At 36.4% G+C, this 19,205-nt stretch overlaps 1 protein-coding gene across 1 annotated transcript; it reads right to left on the bottom strand.

The window, feature by feature from the left end:
* Nucleotides 1-5,604: 5,604 nt before the first annotated feature.
* Nucleotides 5,605-13,251, bottom strand: LOC142524356 (arabinosyltransferase XEG113-like). The gene is made up of 13 exons (XM_075628310.1): nt 12,930-13,251; nt 11,135-11,410; nt 10,848-11,053; nt 9,976-10,091; nt 9,496-9,742; nt 9,184-9,319; nt 8,663-8,757; nt 8,529-8,582; nt 7,198-7,311; nt 6,562-6,660; nt 6,359-6,478; nt 6,124-6,210; nt 5,605-6,041 (listed from the first exon to the last, which is right to left on the bottom strand). The coding sequence occupies exons 1-13, from the start codon at nt 13,105-13,107 to the stop codon at nt 5,874-5,876; spliced, it is 1,896 nt and encodes a 631-aa protein (XP_075484425.1). The 5' UTR covers nt 13,108-13,251; the 3' UTR covers nt 5,605-5,873.
* Between the last annotated feature and the right edge of the window lie 5,954 nt (nt 13,252-19,205).

Below are 19,205 nucleotides of genomic sequence, written 5' to 3'. Positions count from 1 at the left end.
AGGAGGAATATGTTTAGTTCTGTCGCTTTTTATGTATCCTTCTTTCATTTGAGCAACACATGCAGCATTATCTTCATATAGTATCACAGGCTTCTCATCAGATGATAATCCGCATGAAATTTGGATATGTTGGGTCATTGATTTTAACCACACACATTCACGACTTGCTTCATGTAGTGCAATAATAAGTTGTTACGAGCGTTTGTTTCTGAGAACGCCAAGATATTGCAGTGCCTCCACGAGTAAATACATATCCAGTTTGGGAACGTGCCTTGTGTGGATCAGATAAGTATCCAGCATCAGCATAACCAATTATACTTGGATTAGCATCTTTTGAATACAAAAGTCCCAAGTCTGTCGTTCCTCGTAGATAACGGAATATATGTTTAATTCCGTTCCAGTGTCTCTTTGTTGGATATGTGCTAAATCTTGCCAACAGATTCACGGCAAAAGATATATCAGGCCTTGTACAATTTGTAAGGTACATAAGGGCACCGATGGCACTTAGATATGGTACTTCTGGACCAAGAATATCTTCATCATCTTCACATGGACGGAATGGATCCTTTTCTATGTTTAATGATCTAACAACCATTGGAGTACTTAAAGGATTTGCTTTATCCATATTAAAACGTTTAAGGATCTTTTCTGTATAATTTGTCTGGTGAACAAACATTCCACATTCTTTTTGTTCAATTTGTAAACCCAGACAATACTTGGTTTTTCCAAGATCCTTCATTTCAAATTCTTCCTTCAAGTATGACACAACTTCTTGAATTTCTTTATTCGTTCCAATGATGTTTAAATCATCAACATATACAGCAATAATTACGCATCCGGATGTTGTTTTCATTAGGGCATATTGAATTATTTACATATCCCTTTTTCATCAAGTGATCACTTAGTCGATTATACCACATTCGACCTGATTGCTTTAACCCATATAATGATCTTTGTAATTTCACAGAATAACATTCCCTGGGTTTTGAACTTTGTGCTTCAGGCATCTTAAATCCTTCAGGGATTTTCATATATATATTACTATCAAGTGATCCATATAAGTAAGCTGTAACAACATCCATAAGACGCATTTCTAAATTTTCAGATACCGCCAAGCTAATCAAATGCCGAAACGTAATTGCATCCATCACAGGAGAATACGTTTCTTCATAATCAATTCCAGGCCTTTGAGAAAAACCTTGTGCAACAAGTCGAGCTTTATATCTTAATATTTCATTTTTCTCATTTCGCTTTCGAATAAAAACCCATTTGTATCCAACAGGTTTTACACCTTCAGGTGTAAGGACTATAGGTCCAAAAACATTACGTTTATTTAGCGAATTTAATTCAACCTGGATGGCATCTTTCCATTTTATCCAATCCTGCCGATTTTTACATTCACCAAAAGATTTTGGTTCATGATCTTCGTTATCATTTATGATGTCGATTGCCACATTATAAGAAAATATATCATCAATTTCATCTATATCTTTTCGGTTCCATATTTTTCCAGTATTAATATAATTGATAGAGATTTCATGATTCTCGTCAGTTTGTGGTTCTGACAGAACATTTTCATCATCATGTGTTTCTTCAGGAACACCATTCTCTATTTTGTGATCATCATGTGTTTCTTCGGAAACGTCATTCTTTATTTTGTGATCATCGTGTTTCTCTATAAATTTTCTTTTTCGAGGATTTTTATCCTTGGAACCGACTGGCCTTCCACGCTTCAGGCGTTTAATGACATCATGAGTATCTTCCATTTGTTTCTTTGGAATTTCAATTCGAGCAGGGGCATTTGCAGCATGTATATATGATTTAGTTACCCCTTTTGTGTCAGCAAATGCATCTGGTATTTGATTTGCTATTCTTTGCAAGTGTACAATTTGTTGTACATCTTTTTCACATTGTTTTGTTCTTGGATCCAGATGTAACAATGATGATACATACCATGTAATTTCCTTTTCGGTATGTTTCTGTTCTCCCCCTAACATTGGGAAGATTTCCTCATTAAAATGACAATCAGCAAAACGTGCTGTGAACACGTCGCCTGTCTGAGGTTCAAGATAATGATTGATGGACTATCATAACCGATATAAATTCCAACCTTTCTTTGAGGTCCCATTTTCTTTCGTTGCGGTGGTGCAATAGGCACATACACCATACATCCAAAAATTCTCAGATGAGAAATGTCTGGTTCTTTACCAAATGCAAGCTGCAATGGGGAGTATTTATGATATGCACTTGGTCTGATGCGAATTAATGAAGCAGCGTGTAAAATTGCATGTCCCCATATAGAAATAGGGAGCTTTGTTTTCATAATCATTGGTCTAGCAATCATTTGCAGACGTTTAATCAATGATTCAACCAATCCATTCTGTGTATGTACATGAGCAACAGGAAGCTCAACAATGATTCCCATAGACATACAATAATCATTGAAAGTTTGGGAAGTAAATTCACCAGCATTATCAAGTCTAATTTTCTTGATTGTATAATCGGGAAATTGATTCCTCAATTTTATTATTTGAGCAAGTAATCTTGCAAATGCAACATTTCGAGTTGATAATAAACATACATGTGACCATCTGCTGGAGGCATCAATCAATACCATAAAGTATCTGAATGGTCCACATGGTGGATGGATTGGTCCACAAATATCACCCTGAATACGTTCAAGAAACATTGGTGATTCAGTTTGGATTTTGACTGGTGATGGTCTTATAATAAGTTTTCTAAGAGAACATGCTTTACATTGAAACTTATTATTCTGAAAGATCTTCTGGTCTTTCAGTGGATGACCATGTGTATTTTCTATAATTCTTCGCATCATTGTTGAACCAGGATATCCCAATCGATCATGCCAATTGGTTAATATCGAAGAATTATCAACTACCATGTTTGATTCAATGAGACTTATATGTGTATAATGCAATCCAGTAGGGACCATTGGTAGTTTTTCAATCACATATTTCTTTCCTGATTTATATGTGATAAGACACATATATTTCTCATTCCCTTCATTCATTGTTTGAGTATCATACCCATGGGAATATATATCATTAAAACTCAACAAATTTTTTTTCGATTGTGGTGAATATAAAGCATCATTGATCAAAAATTTTGTACCATTAGGTAACAAAAATTGTGCTTTACCACATCCTTTAATCAAGTCTACAGGACCTGATATTGTATTCACCGTTGTTTTTGTTGGTTTTAGTTCCAAGAAATATCTTTTATCTCGGAGGATAGTGTGCGTTGTACCACTATCGGGTATGCAAACTTCAGCTTTGCTCATAGCATTTTCCATATTTGAACTTCAAAAAAATATGCAATGAAATAAATTACTTGCAATATATATTTAAATATAACACAAATCATAATTATACAATAAAACATTATTCTATGAATACATGAAAAATAGATTATTGTACATTTATATTCTACCATTATATTGTTTATTTTCAGAGAAATCGTTGAGAAAATCTGCAGCATCAATATTGTTCATTTCTATCCCACCAACATATTGATCATTTCCAGAGAAATCATTCATAAAATCACCAGCATCAAAATGAGTTGAATCACTCAAACGGTCACTGCGTTCAGTGAAGTTGGTCTCCTTTTCTTTCCCCTTTAATGATTCTTTATAAAGTTTACAAAGGTGCTCAGGGGCTCGACAAACTTTGGACCAATGTCCTGGAGTACCACATCTGTAACAAGAACTTTCATATCTTTTTGAGTGCTTCTCATTAACACTTGTATTCTCATGATGCCTTTTCTGTGGATGGTTTGGGACGTTCTTTTGAGATGAGTTATAAAAATAACTCTCTCGATTATTTTCAAAACCACGGCCTTGACCACGACTACGGCCAATTCCACGTCCACGTCCACGTCCACGACCTCGACCTCGACCTCGACCAAAACCTTGTCTTTGAATTTGATTTTGGTTTCCAGGTTTAAATTCATTTTTACTTACAGCATTTACTTCTGGAAATGCTGTTGATCCAGTGGGTCGGGACTGATGATTTCTCATTAATAGCTCGTTGTTTTTTTCCGCCACAAGAAGACAGGCGATGAGTTCAGAATATCTCGCGAATCCACGTACTCTATATTGTTGCTGTAGAGTAATATTTGATGCATGAAACGTGGAAAATGTTTTTTCAAGCATCTCAGATTCTGTGACCTCATGTCCACAAAATTTTAATTGCGAGATGATTCTATACATCGCCGAATTGTAATCACTGACTTTTTTAAAGTCTTGGAATCTCAATGTATTCCATTCATCCCGGGCGGTCGGAAGTATAACTTCTCTTATATGTTCGAATCTTTCTTTTAATCCCTTCCACAAAGCCATGGGATTTTTTTCAGTCAGATATTCACATTTCAATCCATCATGGCTCTTGCCTTTTCTTGTGACGTGCATATGCCATTTTCTTTAATGGTCTCGCTTAGACCCAATGACTCAAGATGCATTTCTACATCTAGAGTCCATGGCATATAATTCTTTCCCGTGATGTCGAGCGCAACAAATTCGAGCTTTGTTAAATTTGACATGTTGGTACTAAAAAAAAATTATGATGCATTTTATTAGTTAATAATTATTGCAATACAAAGTAACGGATAAACAACAAGTACAAGTATTTGTAAAAATAAAGAAAACACACGAGGAGGATATTCTCCGATAAATAAAAGACTCTTGAGTATGATAACCAAAATAATTAAAAATAACCTTGAGAAAGCCATCTTCTTTTTTCTTCGAAAAATTTGATGATGAATAATTTTTAGAGAAGAAGAGAAAGTTGGAGTGATGGAATGTGTTTGTGAGATCATATTTATAGGGCAAAAACTAGCCGTTTTTTATCATTTATGACCGTTGGGGTACAAAAAAAAATAAAGGTATGTATTTGTATAATTTTATGGTAATAATATGATATATATAATATTAGACATGTTTAAATAATTATGTATATCATATCATAATATTATAATGAGTGTCATAATTTATTTTGTTTAAAAACCTTATAGGTTTTTATACTTGTCGTATCCCTTACCGGGAGTGTGGGATGTCGTCTTAACATCCTCCCAGGATTTATAACAAGTTTATGAAAAATTTATTTTTATTATTTCTAATAATAACATTATATTGTATATTAAATAAATACACAATAAATAAATAACAGTAAAATAAATATAATTATTTTTGTTACTTTTTTCTTCTGTTTGGAGCTTGGAAAAGTATGTAGGACTTTTAGAGCTTCGTGCTGATAACGTGTTGTGAAAAAGTAAAAATTTATGGTAAAAAGTAAAAATCTCAAGCTCTCAAAATTTACCAAACTACACACTTTATAATATTTTTCTCTCTACTCAATTGTGATTTTCTTCACAAATGAGAGATCTATTTATAGGAAATCTTTACAAATAATCCAAAAATAAAATACATCATTACCTACATCATCACACACTAATTTTCAATATTTACAACTCTTATTTTCAACATTCAAATATTCAACATTCAAATATTCAATACACACATTTTAAATATTATTTTCCAATAGTTATTTCTATTTTTCGTTCCTCCTAAAATCATAAATTAGACTAAAATCACAAAGAAATGATCTGAACTGGGAACAGCAAAAAATTTCTTTCATATCGAAATATCCTTCTCTTATTATGAAGCCTATGCTGTTCAATGTTACCATTTTCATCATATATTAAAACAGTTCCTGAAATATATAAATAAATGACATGGATTAAACATCAACCCGAAGGTTTGTCTCGACCCGGCTATCGAGCTTGCTTTCTGCACACTCTCCTTTCTCCTCTGTTTCATATATATGATATATAGCATGTACAAACTCTTAAATGAAGCCTCAGAAGGGTGGGTGATCATCTGCTGAAGTCTGGGGAGGTATGGGTTTCCAACCCGGTTTTTCGTCCCAATACACATCGTAATATATATGACCTGGATGGTGATCTTGTACGCAACACCAGATACCCGAGTATCGTTTTACACGCTTCCTAAATTTTTCCTCCCTTGTCTGGTCACCGAAATATATATACACGTTATATATTTATCCAAATAATGGTCAAAGTGAAATTAGTGAGAAACAGAAAACATGCCTTATCAGTGAAACCAAAGAAGGCATCTTGCATTGATGAGAATTGGATGACTTTGACATCCTTGAAGGATGAGAATACCGTCTTGAACTGTTCAATAAGAACAAATTTATGAGATTACAAATAACTTTAATGTTTCTCTTATGAATTTTCCGGTTTTAGTTTCGTTGTTATGGCTCAGCCATGGAATGTGGGGGATATAAACAAGGTTAATAATCAATATCCGAATTCAACTTACAGTTTCCTCTGTGCTCTGCTTAGGGAACCTGAGAATTCCGGTTTGACTAGTTTTGTTGGGAATTTCACAATCATTGGATCTTTGTTGACAAAGGTGCACATCGAGCCAAGATTCTCTCACCTGAAATAAGAGAGGGGCGTTTTACTTGAGCAGAGAACAAAATATAAGCTAGAACTTGTTCTGTCTAGAAACACAATATAGACCTGATTCGGTAGAGACGGATTTTCGAGGAACGAGTATTCCCTGATATCAATATTAGCTCCAAATTCCTCCTCTGGAAGGTCCTTTAGCATCACGTTAACCTGCATATGAACATTCATGGAGACGGCATCATAGAAACTATCTAGGCACTCGAATTTGCTGAGAGAGAATATTTTCTCAATTCCTTTCGGTGAGTATTACAAAGTTTTCATTGTTGTCGGCTTGTCGCTTGAATAATTTTGTTAAAAAATTCTTTTTAACATTGTATATCTGGTATACAAAGATAGTGGCTACATAATGGGTTTTGTACTTGATAGTTAATACAGTAGCACAGATTAAGCAAAAGATAATTAGAATGAAAATTTAACCATTCAAAAAAAAATATTGTCAAAATTCAGCGAAAAAGGATGCCGGAGAATGACAATACTGAATTTGTGAAAAATAATCTACAAAATAAAATCCATAACTCAACCTACATTCCTATGCTTTTTGTCCATGTTACTTTTATTTTGGAAGAGCTTTGAAACAATTACATTATGCGTCTTGTGAAGATTCATATATTTGTCTTCATAGACATATTAATGTATGCATAGCGGGGCAAGCAGGGGTGGCAACACCAGATGTGAAACGATCAATACCTCGAATACGTGATCCAAAGGACATAAAAATGGTTGCCTAGTCAAAGATCCCTGCAATATCCCTGGATGTCCAAACCACAGCCTATCCAACCTGCACCACAGGGGAGGCATCACCTAAATCACAATTCAAGACAACGATCATGTGATGTACGCGATAGCACCATGTGTATATAAACTAGATAAATTCTACAAAGCAAAAGAAAAAAAATCAAGTTTGGTACACAAAGATTACATGTCCTTTGCTTGAGTACCCATAGGAAACAGGAGAGATTTGTGTATCATGCCAACCAGAAAGTGGACCATTAAAAATTCTGACTCTGTATGAATACATACATGTTATAATCAATGGCAGATTCTAATGTCAGAAAACTGAGTTATGTGGCCACAAGTCAGAATTTATCAAGTTTTAAGTTCAGCAACATATAATACAATCGATTTTTAAGATCTTGAACAGTAAAGTTATATCCACATAGTCTCCAGAACAGAAAGAATACCAGGTTGACGAGGCTTAAATTCATAATACACAGAACATGATGGCATTGAGAGCAATTAGTTCAAACTCCGAAAGAAATCATAAATTCAAGTACGTAATTCACAACCCAGCAGAGTGTACGATCACCTCCCTAAAACAAAAAGAAATTGGAACTTCAGGTGTAATAATCTAATATTGCAAGTTTCACCCTTTAAAATCCATAAAGTCTCCCACCTTGCTAATACCCGCTTCCAATCTCATCTGGCCCCCCTCTTTTAATTTTGTAGATCGTCTTTCATCACAACTAGCAACTGCCTCATTTTAAATCTCAGAGAAATCATCTTCAGTAAACTACAAAAATGCCACCTATAGATAATGATGTTTGTAAACGAAAGAGTACAATAGAGTAAGGAGCACATGGACGATGAGCTAAATCAAAGATGTGGACTGTCTTGGAATACAAATAATTAACTGGAACATTAGCTACTGTGGTGCAACACCTATTTGACTTGATGACTATTTAGACAAATTTTTCGCAATGCAGCAAGACAGATAGAGGTTTTACTATATTTTGCTAACTCTTCACTCCACAGAACTTATGAGATTAATGACGAGGGCATACAATGGCAAACAGCTACTGTAGAAAGTGATGAGGACAGCTAACATACAAAAATGAAAATTCACCAGAGACAACAAAGTATCATGTCGCAGTTTGTGATTCAAATAAAGGAGAAAGTAACAATGATCAGCTAAATCACTGAACAAAATTTTCAAGATTATTCCATCCACATATAGTAAATATTTTCCAAACTAAGTGTATGCCATATTTATGACATTCAAAGTTTCTAGCAGTCCTCACCAGTGTGCGACCCAACAATGATGCAATGGCTAGTGCAGTCCTTATCTGTTTGCTCTGAAGATCATCTGTTGGTTATTCTTGAAGACATGGTTGGTTCACAATCATACACAAATAAAAAATCCACATGCACATACTTGGTAATTAACGAGAGCAAAGTGTGTCTCAATGCTATGCTCTCCATCTAACATCAAGCTCTTTGGGATACTGGGTTTAAATGACAGGAATCCTCCTACGTAAGATTGTTGAAAATGATGCACAACATGAGTATTTATGCAAGTACTCAGAAATAGGGAAATTAAATGGAAACTTAAGAAAATTTAACCTAGTTCACAGTATAGTTTGAAGAGACATTTTCCCTTTTAAGAAATCCAATATCATACATACACATCAAGTTCTTCGTATGAGAAAGCCTACACTTGCAAGCAGAAGATACGTTAAATGGGTTTTTAAAGTTGAACAAACTCAATGAACAAAAATTCTTGTTTACAAGAAAAGCACATGCTACAACCTAAATGAGCAGGCATGGATAGACCAGTAGGCTAAAAAGTACAAGCTAATCGTTAGGAAGCTGACCAGAAAGTAAACATTTATTATATTTTTTTTGGATACTGAGAAATTGTTCAAAGTTGAAGTAGCGAGCCAAAAAAATAAGAACCTGGTTTATCATAGTATTCTGGCGGATCATAGAAGAACATGGCTTCACGTAAACGATGTCGCTTCCCCTCAGTATCAGCATACTGGAATGTGGTATGCACGGCATATGGCTCCAATCTCAGTTGCTGATACATGGCCTGCCAAGCAGCATAACAATTTATTAAACCTCAATGTATGATGCACCTATGCATTCAACTTTATAAAATCAGGTTAAGACAAAATAAAATTGTTTATCCAATTGGACTCCTAACATTTTTATTTTACTTACATCTGCAATCACAAGGGTGGGGGTTCCCAAAAAATATAAAAAAACCTGGACAAAGTAGGTATGCCCGCTGCAAAAGATGCTTGATGGCAAGAGACCCAGCTTAAGATTTCCATCGTAAGCATATGCAAGTCCGCTATCCTCATCTACAGATGGCCCTAGCTGCCTCCGAACAAGTTCATTGAACCCGTTCTGATCCCATATTTTTTCATCTACTAGAAGCAATTCTTTCCATTCTTTTGCTAATTTCTTTGAAGAGTCACTTGGTCTCCAGTGAAAAATTCCTATGTTAATAAATGAGAAATCGTGAAATAGTAGATAAAGTATTAGCATTCAAATTATTCCTGCAAAAGAGACTGGATAAAGATGTGAATGATGAAATTTGTTCGATAAATATTTTTTCATGTTAAACAAATTTCTCCTATGCTAAAACTCTAAAACCATAGCTTACCCTATCACAATCAATTCCCAGGAAAAAAGGAAAATAAAGGGAAAAAAATAGAAGCTAAAATACATTATTTGTCGATGGAAGTTGTACCTTGTCTCCAGTCATCCAACCTGTCATCAATAACCGTAGGTGCAACTAAATCGGTGGAAGTTAGAACGTCTGCTTCAGGGAAACGTGCAATAAAGGGAAGAGGATTCTGTTCACAAAAAAGTGCATGTACATTAAGCCATACAGGGTATTACTCAGTATACAAGGATCGGAACTAACATTAAGACTTGAAATAACAAATCGATTAAGCATGCAGATGTAGCATGGAAAATTAAGTATGAACACGCACATAGATATACAAGCATATGTGTGCATACTAATATTAGATTAAATCAAAGACTATAGTTATTCTTGTTGAAATTAGGCCCAACTTGGTTGTTTATTTGGGATGTTAATTTGTCACTCAGTGGTCAGAAAGAAGCTTATCCATTATATGTACTTTTAAAATTTTATTCATTGGTATTGTTTATCATTAAAAACTGCAGGTATATATATATGTGTGTGTGTGTACATAAATGCGTGTGTGTTTGTGTGCTGAGAAAAAATTAAATAATATAGGGCTGTAATCAAAATAACCAACTAGCGCTCGCATCCAAATTTCTACTTCTGAACCCCAAACGAGGAGCAATTCAATTCAATTCAATTGAATATTTAAAAGATTCAATAGAATATTTAAAAGATAGCTTTTATTTTAAGCTCACAATGATTCCTTTTTAACAGTAACAGAATATGTAAAATCTTTGGGTAAGATCTAAAAGCAATGAAAAGACTAACGCATACGCCCTCATCTAATTAAAAGTTGACAAGACGTAAGAACCGTCTGAAATTATGAGGCGGCGCAAGGAGCAACACATGTGAAAGAGCTTATAGAAGAAGAAGGCACGTGCTTGATCGTGAAGGTTACCTTTAACCAGACCATGTCAGTGTCGCACATCAGTAACTCAAAGCCATAGGGTAAAATAGAATCAATCAGAATAACCTTCTCTCTTCTCATTTTATGAAACGTTGGTGAACCCCATCCAACATTTATCGTGCTCATGTGACTACCCATGTCGAAAACCGGAACACCCTTCCAATAAAGAGCTTCCAACAACTTCGTGTCCATTGCACCTGAGTACATAAAGTTACTTATCTTAGAACACGAAACGATTAACATGAAAAAAAATTCTTCAACGCCAGAAGAAAACTTACCAACAAGGAAGTTGTCGACTTCAAGATCTGACAGGTGTTTAACCCAAGTCAAAATAAAATCCATGAATGCAAAGTTGCCAAAGGTCACCACTATAACGTTATCCTTCGCTCTTAGCTGAACCAGTTCCTTTGTTAACTGAAAGGTATTCAGAGGTGGCATTTTCGATCCAGGAGGAGGGGTCTTCCAAATGGTATTCAGAGATTTTCTTGGGGTCTGAATGGCCGTCATTTCTCGTTGAGAAGTAACCGTTTGATTAATGAATCTTGAACTAAGTTCTTCAATAACAGGGAGGGAATCAAAGATAAAATAATAAAACAAAGGTATTGAGAGAAACTGCCAATCATTATTATGATAGAGATGCATTCATTGTGTCACAGAAAGGTATAAATGTACAAACAAAAAATGCTCAACAGATTGCTATGGTTCTCTTGTTGTATGAGTGCAAGATTAACACGCACACAAAGTATGTCGGGAAAAACAAAAGAGCGGACAGATCAGCATTTACTTCAAAAACTAACAAATACAGTGCAGCAAAATAGCAGAGAATTTAAAGACAATCGGACCTTTCATAGAAACTCTAACTTCCCAAAAGGTGCTACGGAACCAATTCATGAAGTTGGAATTTCAAGGGATAGAGTGCATATGTTTCTCAATTGGCTTACTAAAGCACACACTTTCACACCCACCCCTCAATCAAGATTCAACCTTTGACTAAAAGATTGTGGTCTTGACAATTTCAAACCCTCAACAATCCTCCTAAAAATCACAATAAAGAAAATTCAAATCGCCAAATCAAATAATTCGTGGAACAAAAAACACAGTCAAAATCTCACAACATCCATCCGAATCAAGACGACGTACTCCAATATTGATTCACCTGTTTCCCAAAGCTATTACTGCTATCAATCTTTGTCACCAATACATTCTCCTAGGTAACACTCACATCTATACTATTAATAAACTGAGTCTTTTAATAACTGTTTTGGTGAAGCCTTTTCCTATATCCCAAAATTACCCTTCACACACCTCAAATCAACCGAAACCCTCCAAAGGAAGCAACACAATTTTCCAACTCCTCCTTCAAATTATCTGTAACAAACAAATTCTCACGAATAACCGCAATCCTCCAACTTCTCATTAAAATTATCTATTGACCGAGATACTCCACCAAAAACTTAACTCAAATAACTGCCGAAAACTCACATATGTTCATTCGAAAGAAAAAAAAAATTACGAAAAAGGCTGATGGGTTTCGTGTTAAATCATGAAAGAGCTTAGAATTCCAACTTCGATCTACTGCAACTTGCTGTTCGATGTGTTAATAGAAAATGTCCATAAAGTATTTGTTTCAACTCTGAGTTGAACTGCTCTGCTTTTGGCTTTTGAATTTTTTTTTATTCACGGTGGTAATTGTTTCAATGAAAAAACGTGCATTACTTTGTTATGTTTGTTAAGCTCAATTTATAAATTATTTGTTTACAATTCGAGTTTGCATTGCTCTATGTTGGCTTCATTGTTTTTTTCTTTTTATTTACACTAGGGATTTATTGTATGAAAATTAATCATTGTCAATTTCAAAGAACCTTGCAATTTTATGATAATTTCAAAGAACCTAGGTTAACACTCATATAGTTACATATATATTTATGTGTGTAAGTATGTATTTGCGTATGCAAGGAAATGTCAAAGAGCTACACCACCATCCAAGAACAAGCATGAAAGCAGAAAATACTAAAACCCAATAAAATTGTCTACTTTTCAATGAACAATCTTGCAAAAAAAGAAAGGTCATACCTACGTTACGGTATGCAGTTGAACTGGACAACCACGAAGAGGAGAAAGACCCTGAACCGGAGAAGACTGCCGAAAACACATAGAAGGATGAAACTAAAATTCCGATGACCACAGTGGCGTAAATAGTCAGAAACAATGGCTTGGAGTGCGCCACCTCCTTGCATGGGTTCCAAGCCATTCTCAATTATCTCTGAAACCCAACAATATTGAAGAAACCCAATTCAATGGGTTTTTCCTATTTATGATCCGGGTTCTGGGTTTTGTTACAATTGAAATCTTGATAACAAAAAACACGATGACTTTCTGTTGGAGAAAATTAGCTAAATGCTTGCTTGGCCATGTTAGTACGTCCATGGATGGGCCTAACTTCTTGTTAATTAATTAAAACAAAGTTGACCCCTTTTAATTATTGAAACACATTTTATTCACCTAATTATTATTATATAAAAAATGCCTAAGCTCATTTATATTTTAACTTTAAAATTTTTAGTGACCAAAACTCCTAGAATATTGGAAAATCGAATTTTTGAGAGACGAGTCTATATTCCAACTCAATACATAAAAAATATTATTTTTCAATATAGACATAGATCAGATTAACTCTTCTCACAGATAGAAATACGAGAGTCAATCTGAGTTTATATAGTCATTTCGGACATATTTTATCTTCCAACTACAAATTATTTTTGATAAAGTATGTCCGAAATGACAATATAATTTAAAAATCCACAAGTTTTCAACAAAATAATAAAAATGGTATATTTACATTTCACAATATCAAACTACACAATGTATATTATGTTAATTTTTTGAGTTTATATATTTCCAATGTGATAATATATCTTAAATTTGATGAACTATTGCCTTTAAAAGGATTTCAACTGTGTTATGTTAGCATTAAATTGTCTATCAAAAGGTCAGATTTCAACATAAATTCTAAGATGTACAACATCTGGATCAGAAGTACTGAATGAAAAAGTCAACAGCCCAACTGGCAATGTTTAACTCAGCGGGATTAAAAATCATACAAATTGATTTTTTTAAAAAAAACACTAATAAATATTTGAAATTTGAGAAAAAATAGGTCTCTTCTAAGACGATCTCAGGAATTTTTATCCGTGAGACGGATCAATCCTACCGATATTCACAATATAAAGTAATGTTCTTACCATATAAAATAATATTTTTCATAGATAACACAAATAAGATATCCATCTCACAAAATATGACCCATGAGACCGTCTCACAAGTTTTTGCCAAAAATCAGATGTATTTAACTAAGAAATTACAACTTTAAAAGTTCATTATATTTCAATTTCTTTTATTTTAAACTACCATAATAAATGTATAATTTTATATGTTTCATCACATTTAATAAGTGTCTGTCACTTCATCAGTGCGCACAAATGTGATATTATTGATGAACAACATATCCACGTATATATGTGTGTATATATATGTGTTTAATTTTTTTTAATGGAAACTTGATTTTGTTTAACTTCATATTAAACAAACCCACTTAATATGAGGCCCACCACAACTTATTTTATGGTTAAATTTTAGTCCATGGGCATGAGACTGAGACTGGGTACACATTAAGCCTGTTATCTATGATATCTTCTGAGATCTTTCTCAATAAGCTCAAATCCTACCAACATATTTGAAAATTTCTCAATTTAAAAAGATATTTTTTTCAAGTTTCAAATTATCTAAATAAAAAAGAGTGGAAAATAACTTATATAACACATAGTGATATAACTGCTGTGTACGGTTAGTATTGTTATAAATGTACAATATTCATTATATAAATCGATTAAACAATATTTCAAATATCTTGAAATATCTAATATTATGTCACACGCAGCGCGTGTGATTTGGTCACTAGTAAATTAATAAAACAAGTGGATTGAATAAAAACCACTTTTGGTATAGTTTTTTAAAAATATACCAAAATAACATTTCAAATATTTAATTTTTTAAAATATGCATAAATTTTTATATTTTTTAAAATATGTGCTCGGTCGCCAGTATATAATCACCCGAGCTTTACGTGTATCTATATATCGCAAAGCCCTTTATGAGAATGTGCACGTACAATTGGTATGTGATTCCCAAATGCAATAGGAAATTATCGATGAAGTATGATGCGATCCTGGTGAAATGAGTGAGCAGGGTCGGGTGCTCCACCGGATCTGCTATCAAAATGATGAAGGAAATAAGAGCTGGCGCTTGAATTGAATCTTGTGACTCCTTGATTCGATTTGAGAGATCTGCAAACAAGAAAGTAACCACGTGAATGGACGTCAGAGGGGTGTTCGGCGTGGCCACTCCGATGCTTAAGTCAGTGAATGATTCAAGCCAAGAACCAATGTAACCAAATGATGGTTGTGATATTGGTGTGAATGAATGAATGTAAATGTAAAGAGAGAACCTGATATTTATAGTAGGAGAAGTAATGATGACCTCGTTCTCCGTGCTACCTACTAATTATAGTAGGACGGCTGAGCACACCCTATATTCTGACATGTCAAATCTCATACTGGTCACATCCAGCCCATCTGATTTTAGTCAACCCATCGGCCTGGTGTCAGAGATGGGACAGTCGCCCACATCCTATTATGTTAGTATACTCGAGTGCGGTGCTCATATCGAGGTGGCCCGGGTTAAAAGCTTCCGGGAGTTTGAACGAGAGCCCGGGCGTCCGGTGGCCCGGGGAGGAGACGTCCCGGGCATTCACCCACCCGGCTCCTGATGAACCCTTCCTGCCGACTTGTCCTGATTATGGCCATCCATCCAGTATCCTGGGTCGTCCATGCCCCGTGCACAAGAATCGTCCATGACTCGGGCACAACCCGGGCTATCCCGAGGGTATCATCACTCCCTCCTTAAATAGTCGGGCTAGAGTCATACTCGTTGTCCCGATTAATCTTGTGTGCCCGATCATGGAAAATATTTAATTTGCCTATAAAAGCATCGGGGGCTTCAAGTATCCCAGAGATGGGATGAAATGCCGGAGTCTCGTGTCTTATGGACTTGATATAAGATGTCGGGACCTCATGTCTCCCGGGCTTTAAAATAGATTGCCGGGGCCTCATATCTCCCGGACTTATGAATAGTCGAGGTGCGGAGCCCCGAGCAAGGTTTGAGAACCCTGGGCTTATGAATAACCAAGGTGCGGAGCCTTGGGCCGGGGAGCATGTCCCGGGTCTTGGGAGTGGTCGAGGTGCGGAGCCCCGAGCCAGGGTACGGATCCCTGGACTTAATAGATGACTGAGGTACGGGTCCCCGGGCCAGGGTACGGATCCCTGGACTTAATAGATAACCAGGGTGCGGAGACCTGGCCTTCATAAATGGTCGAGGTACGGAGCCCCGAGCCAGGGTACGGATCCCTGGACTTAATAGATAACCAGGGTGCGGAGCCCTGGCCTTCATGAATGGTTGAGGTACGGAGCCCCGAACCAGGGTACGGATCCCTGGACTTAATAGATAACCAGGGTGCATAGCCCTTGTTTTCATGAATGGTCGAGGTACGGAGCCCCGAGCCAGGATACGGATCCCTGGACTTAATAGATGACCGAGGTACGGGTCCCCGGGCCAGGGTACGGATCCCTGGACTTAATTGATAACCAGGGTGCAGAGCCCTGGCCTTCATGAATGGTCGAGGTACGGAGCCCCGAGCCAGGGTACGGATCCCTAGACTTAATAGATAACCAGGGTGCGGAGACCTGGCCTTCATAAATGGTCGAGGTACGGAGCCCTGAGCCAGGGTACGGATCCCTGGACTTAATAAATAACCAGGGTGCGGAGCCCCGAGCCAGGGTACGGATCCCTTGGACTTAATAGATAACCAGGGTGCGGAGCCCTGGCCTTCATGAATGGTCGAGGTACGGAGCCCCGAGCCAGGGTACGGATCCCTGGACTTAATAGATAACCAGGGTGCGGAGCCATGGCCTTCATGAATGGTCGAGATACGGAGCCCCGAGCCAGGGTACGGATCCCTGGGCTTAGATAATGTGCCGGGGCCTCGTGTCTCCCGGACTTAAGAGATTTTTCTTTACCTGTTGTATGAGTTTTATTAAAAATCAAATCACTAACCTGAAAATATTGAATCCGGATTCATTTTCAATAGAGTGAAACTTCTCTGGTTGAGCTAAATTAGGTGACTAATATAACTGTATACTACTGAGTGCATAGCAAATGCTCTTCATTGCCAATCCGGGATAGCTGCTGAGCTTTGAGCCCATATGAAATCCACATATAAGATATGAGTGCCGAGCGGGTCGGACTTGTATGTTTGCCAAGCAGAGTTGGGCTTATTTTTGAATGGAAATCATATCTACGTCTTGAGCTCAATTTCCCACATATGGCGCCAATGATGCGATCCTGGTGAAATGAGTGAGCAGGGTCGGGTGCTTCACCGGATCTGCTATCAAAATGATAAAGGAAATAAGAGCTGGACGCTTGAATTGAATCTTGTGACTCCTTGATTCGATTTGAGAGATCTGCAAACAAGAAAGTAACCACGTGAATGGGCGTCGGAAGGGTGTCCGGCGTGGCCACTCCGATGCTTAAGTCAGTGAACGATTCAAGCCAAGAGCCAATGTAACCAAGTGATGGTTGTGATATTGGTGTGCATGAATGAATGTAAATGTAAAGAGAGAACCTGGTATTTATAGTAGGAGAAGTAATGATGACCTCGTTCTCCGTGCTACCTACTAATTATAGTAGGACGGCTGAGCACACCCTATATTCTGACATGTCAAATCTCATACTGGTCACATCCAGCCCATCTGATTTTATCAACCCATCGGCCTGGTGTCAGAGATGGGACAGTCGCCCACATCCTATTCTGCTAGTATACTCGAGTGCGGTGCTCATATCGAGGTGGCCCGGGTAGAAAGTTCCCGGGAGTTTGAACGAGAGCCCGGGCGTCCGGTGGCCCGGGGAGGAGACGTCCCGGGCGTCCGGTGGCCCGGGGAGGAGACGTCCCGGGCATTCACCCGCCCGGCTCCTGATGAACCCTTTCTGCCGACTTGTGCTGATTCTGGCCATCCATCCAGTATCCTGGGTCGTCCATGCCCCGTGCATAAGAATCGTTCATGACTCGGACACAACCCGGGCTATCCCGAGGGTATCAAAGTATTTTTTCGATAACTTTTAAAATTTATTTTAAAATAGAAGATTCACACACACACACAAATATATATATATATATATATATATATATATATATATATATGTTCATTAATCGTCTCTATTACTGAGGTGACACTCATATAATAAATATATGATTTTGATATGTTTCATCTTATTCAATAGGCCAAGGTTGGTAGAGCCATCAATAAGAGTTGGTCCAACCCTCCAACCAAATTAAGCAGGTTAGGTTGAAAAAATACTAACTCATTTAAATGCAAGCCTCCACGGGCCAGCCCGCATAGGTCACGGGTCTAGGAAGCCAACTCGCGATGGTAGGGTTGGCCCGCGAGTCGAATTTTTTTTAAAAAAAATAATATATATTTGCAGTGAAATTTGTAAATTTTTTTGAGATAATTACTTTTAACTAATTTGTAAAGTGTGGAATAAATTATTTAGAATTTTAGTAAATTTTTATATAAAGTTTTATTTATGACATGATTGAAATTCATTAATTATACATATTTTAAAAAATATTATGGGTGGCCCGCAAGCTGGCCGCCTAACCCGCTACTCACCTTGAGTTGGGATGAGTTGAGAAATTCTCGACCCCCACGAGGCGTGTTTTTGTCGGGTCGGCCCGTTTGACAGCTCAACGGTTGGTAGAAAACATATTAAAATTATAAATATACTAGCGGACAACGCACATGTGTTGTGTGCATGAAATAATGATCACAACATGCATGAAATTTGATTGTTCACAGTTTAGGTTGATTCAGAATCAATACAGAACAAATAAAGTTCAATTAAATAACTATTTTATCATAACACAACTTTTATACCAAATAAGTAAATAGATGCAAATTTTCAACTCAATCTATCCACATGAACCAAAAAAAAAAAAAAAAGAGAATGAAGAGTAAGCCAACAATTGCAGACATAAAAACACTACAGATAAAAAAATCTGATAAAAACTGAATACTATTTAAGAATGCACCAATAAAAATTCATACCAAAAAAAGACATAATTGTGATCAAAACAATTAATTCAACAACTTAAATGAAAAAAAAAAAGATGTAATTTTATTAAAGAAAATTTGGGATCTAAATTTTAAGCCAAAATTTCTGGAAAAAAAAGCTTCA

The sequence above is a fragment of the Primulina tabacum genome, chromosome 14 (genome assembly GCF_025594145.1).
Source record: "Primulina tabacum isolate GXHZ01 chromosome 14, ASM2559414v2, whole genome shotgun sequence".
NCBI lineage: Eukaryota > Viridiplantae > Streptophyta > Magnoliopsida > Lamiales > Gesneriaceae > Primulina > Primulina tabacum.
This window is presented reverse-complemented; position numbering and strand designations above follow the sequence as displayed.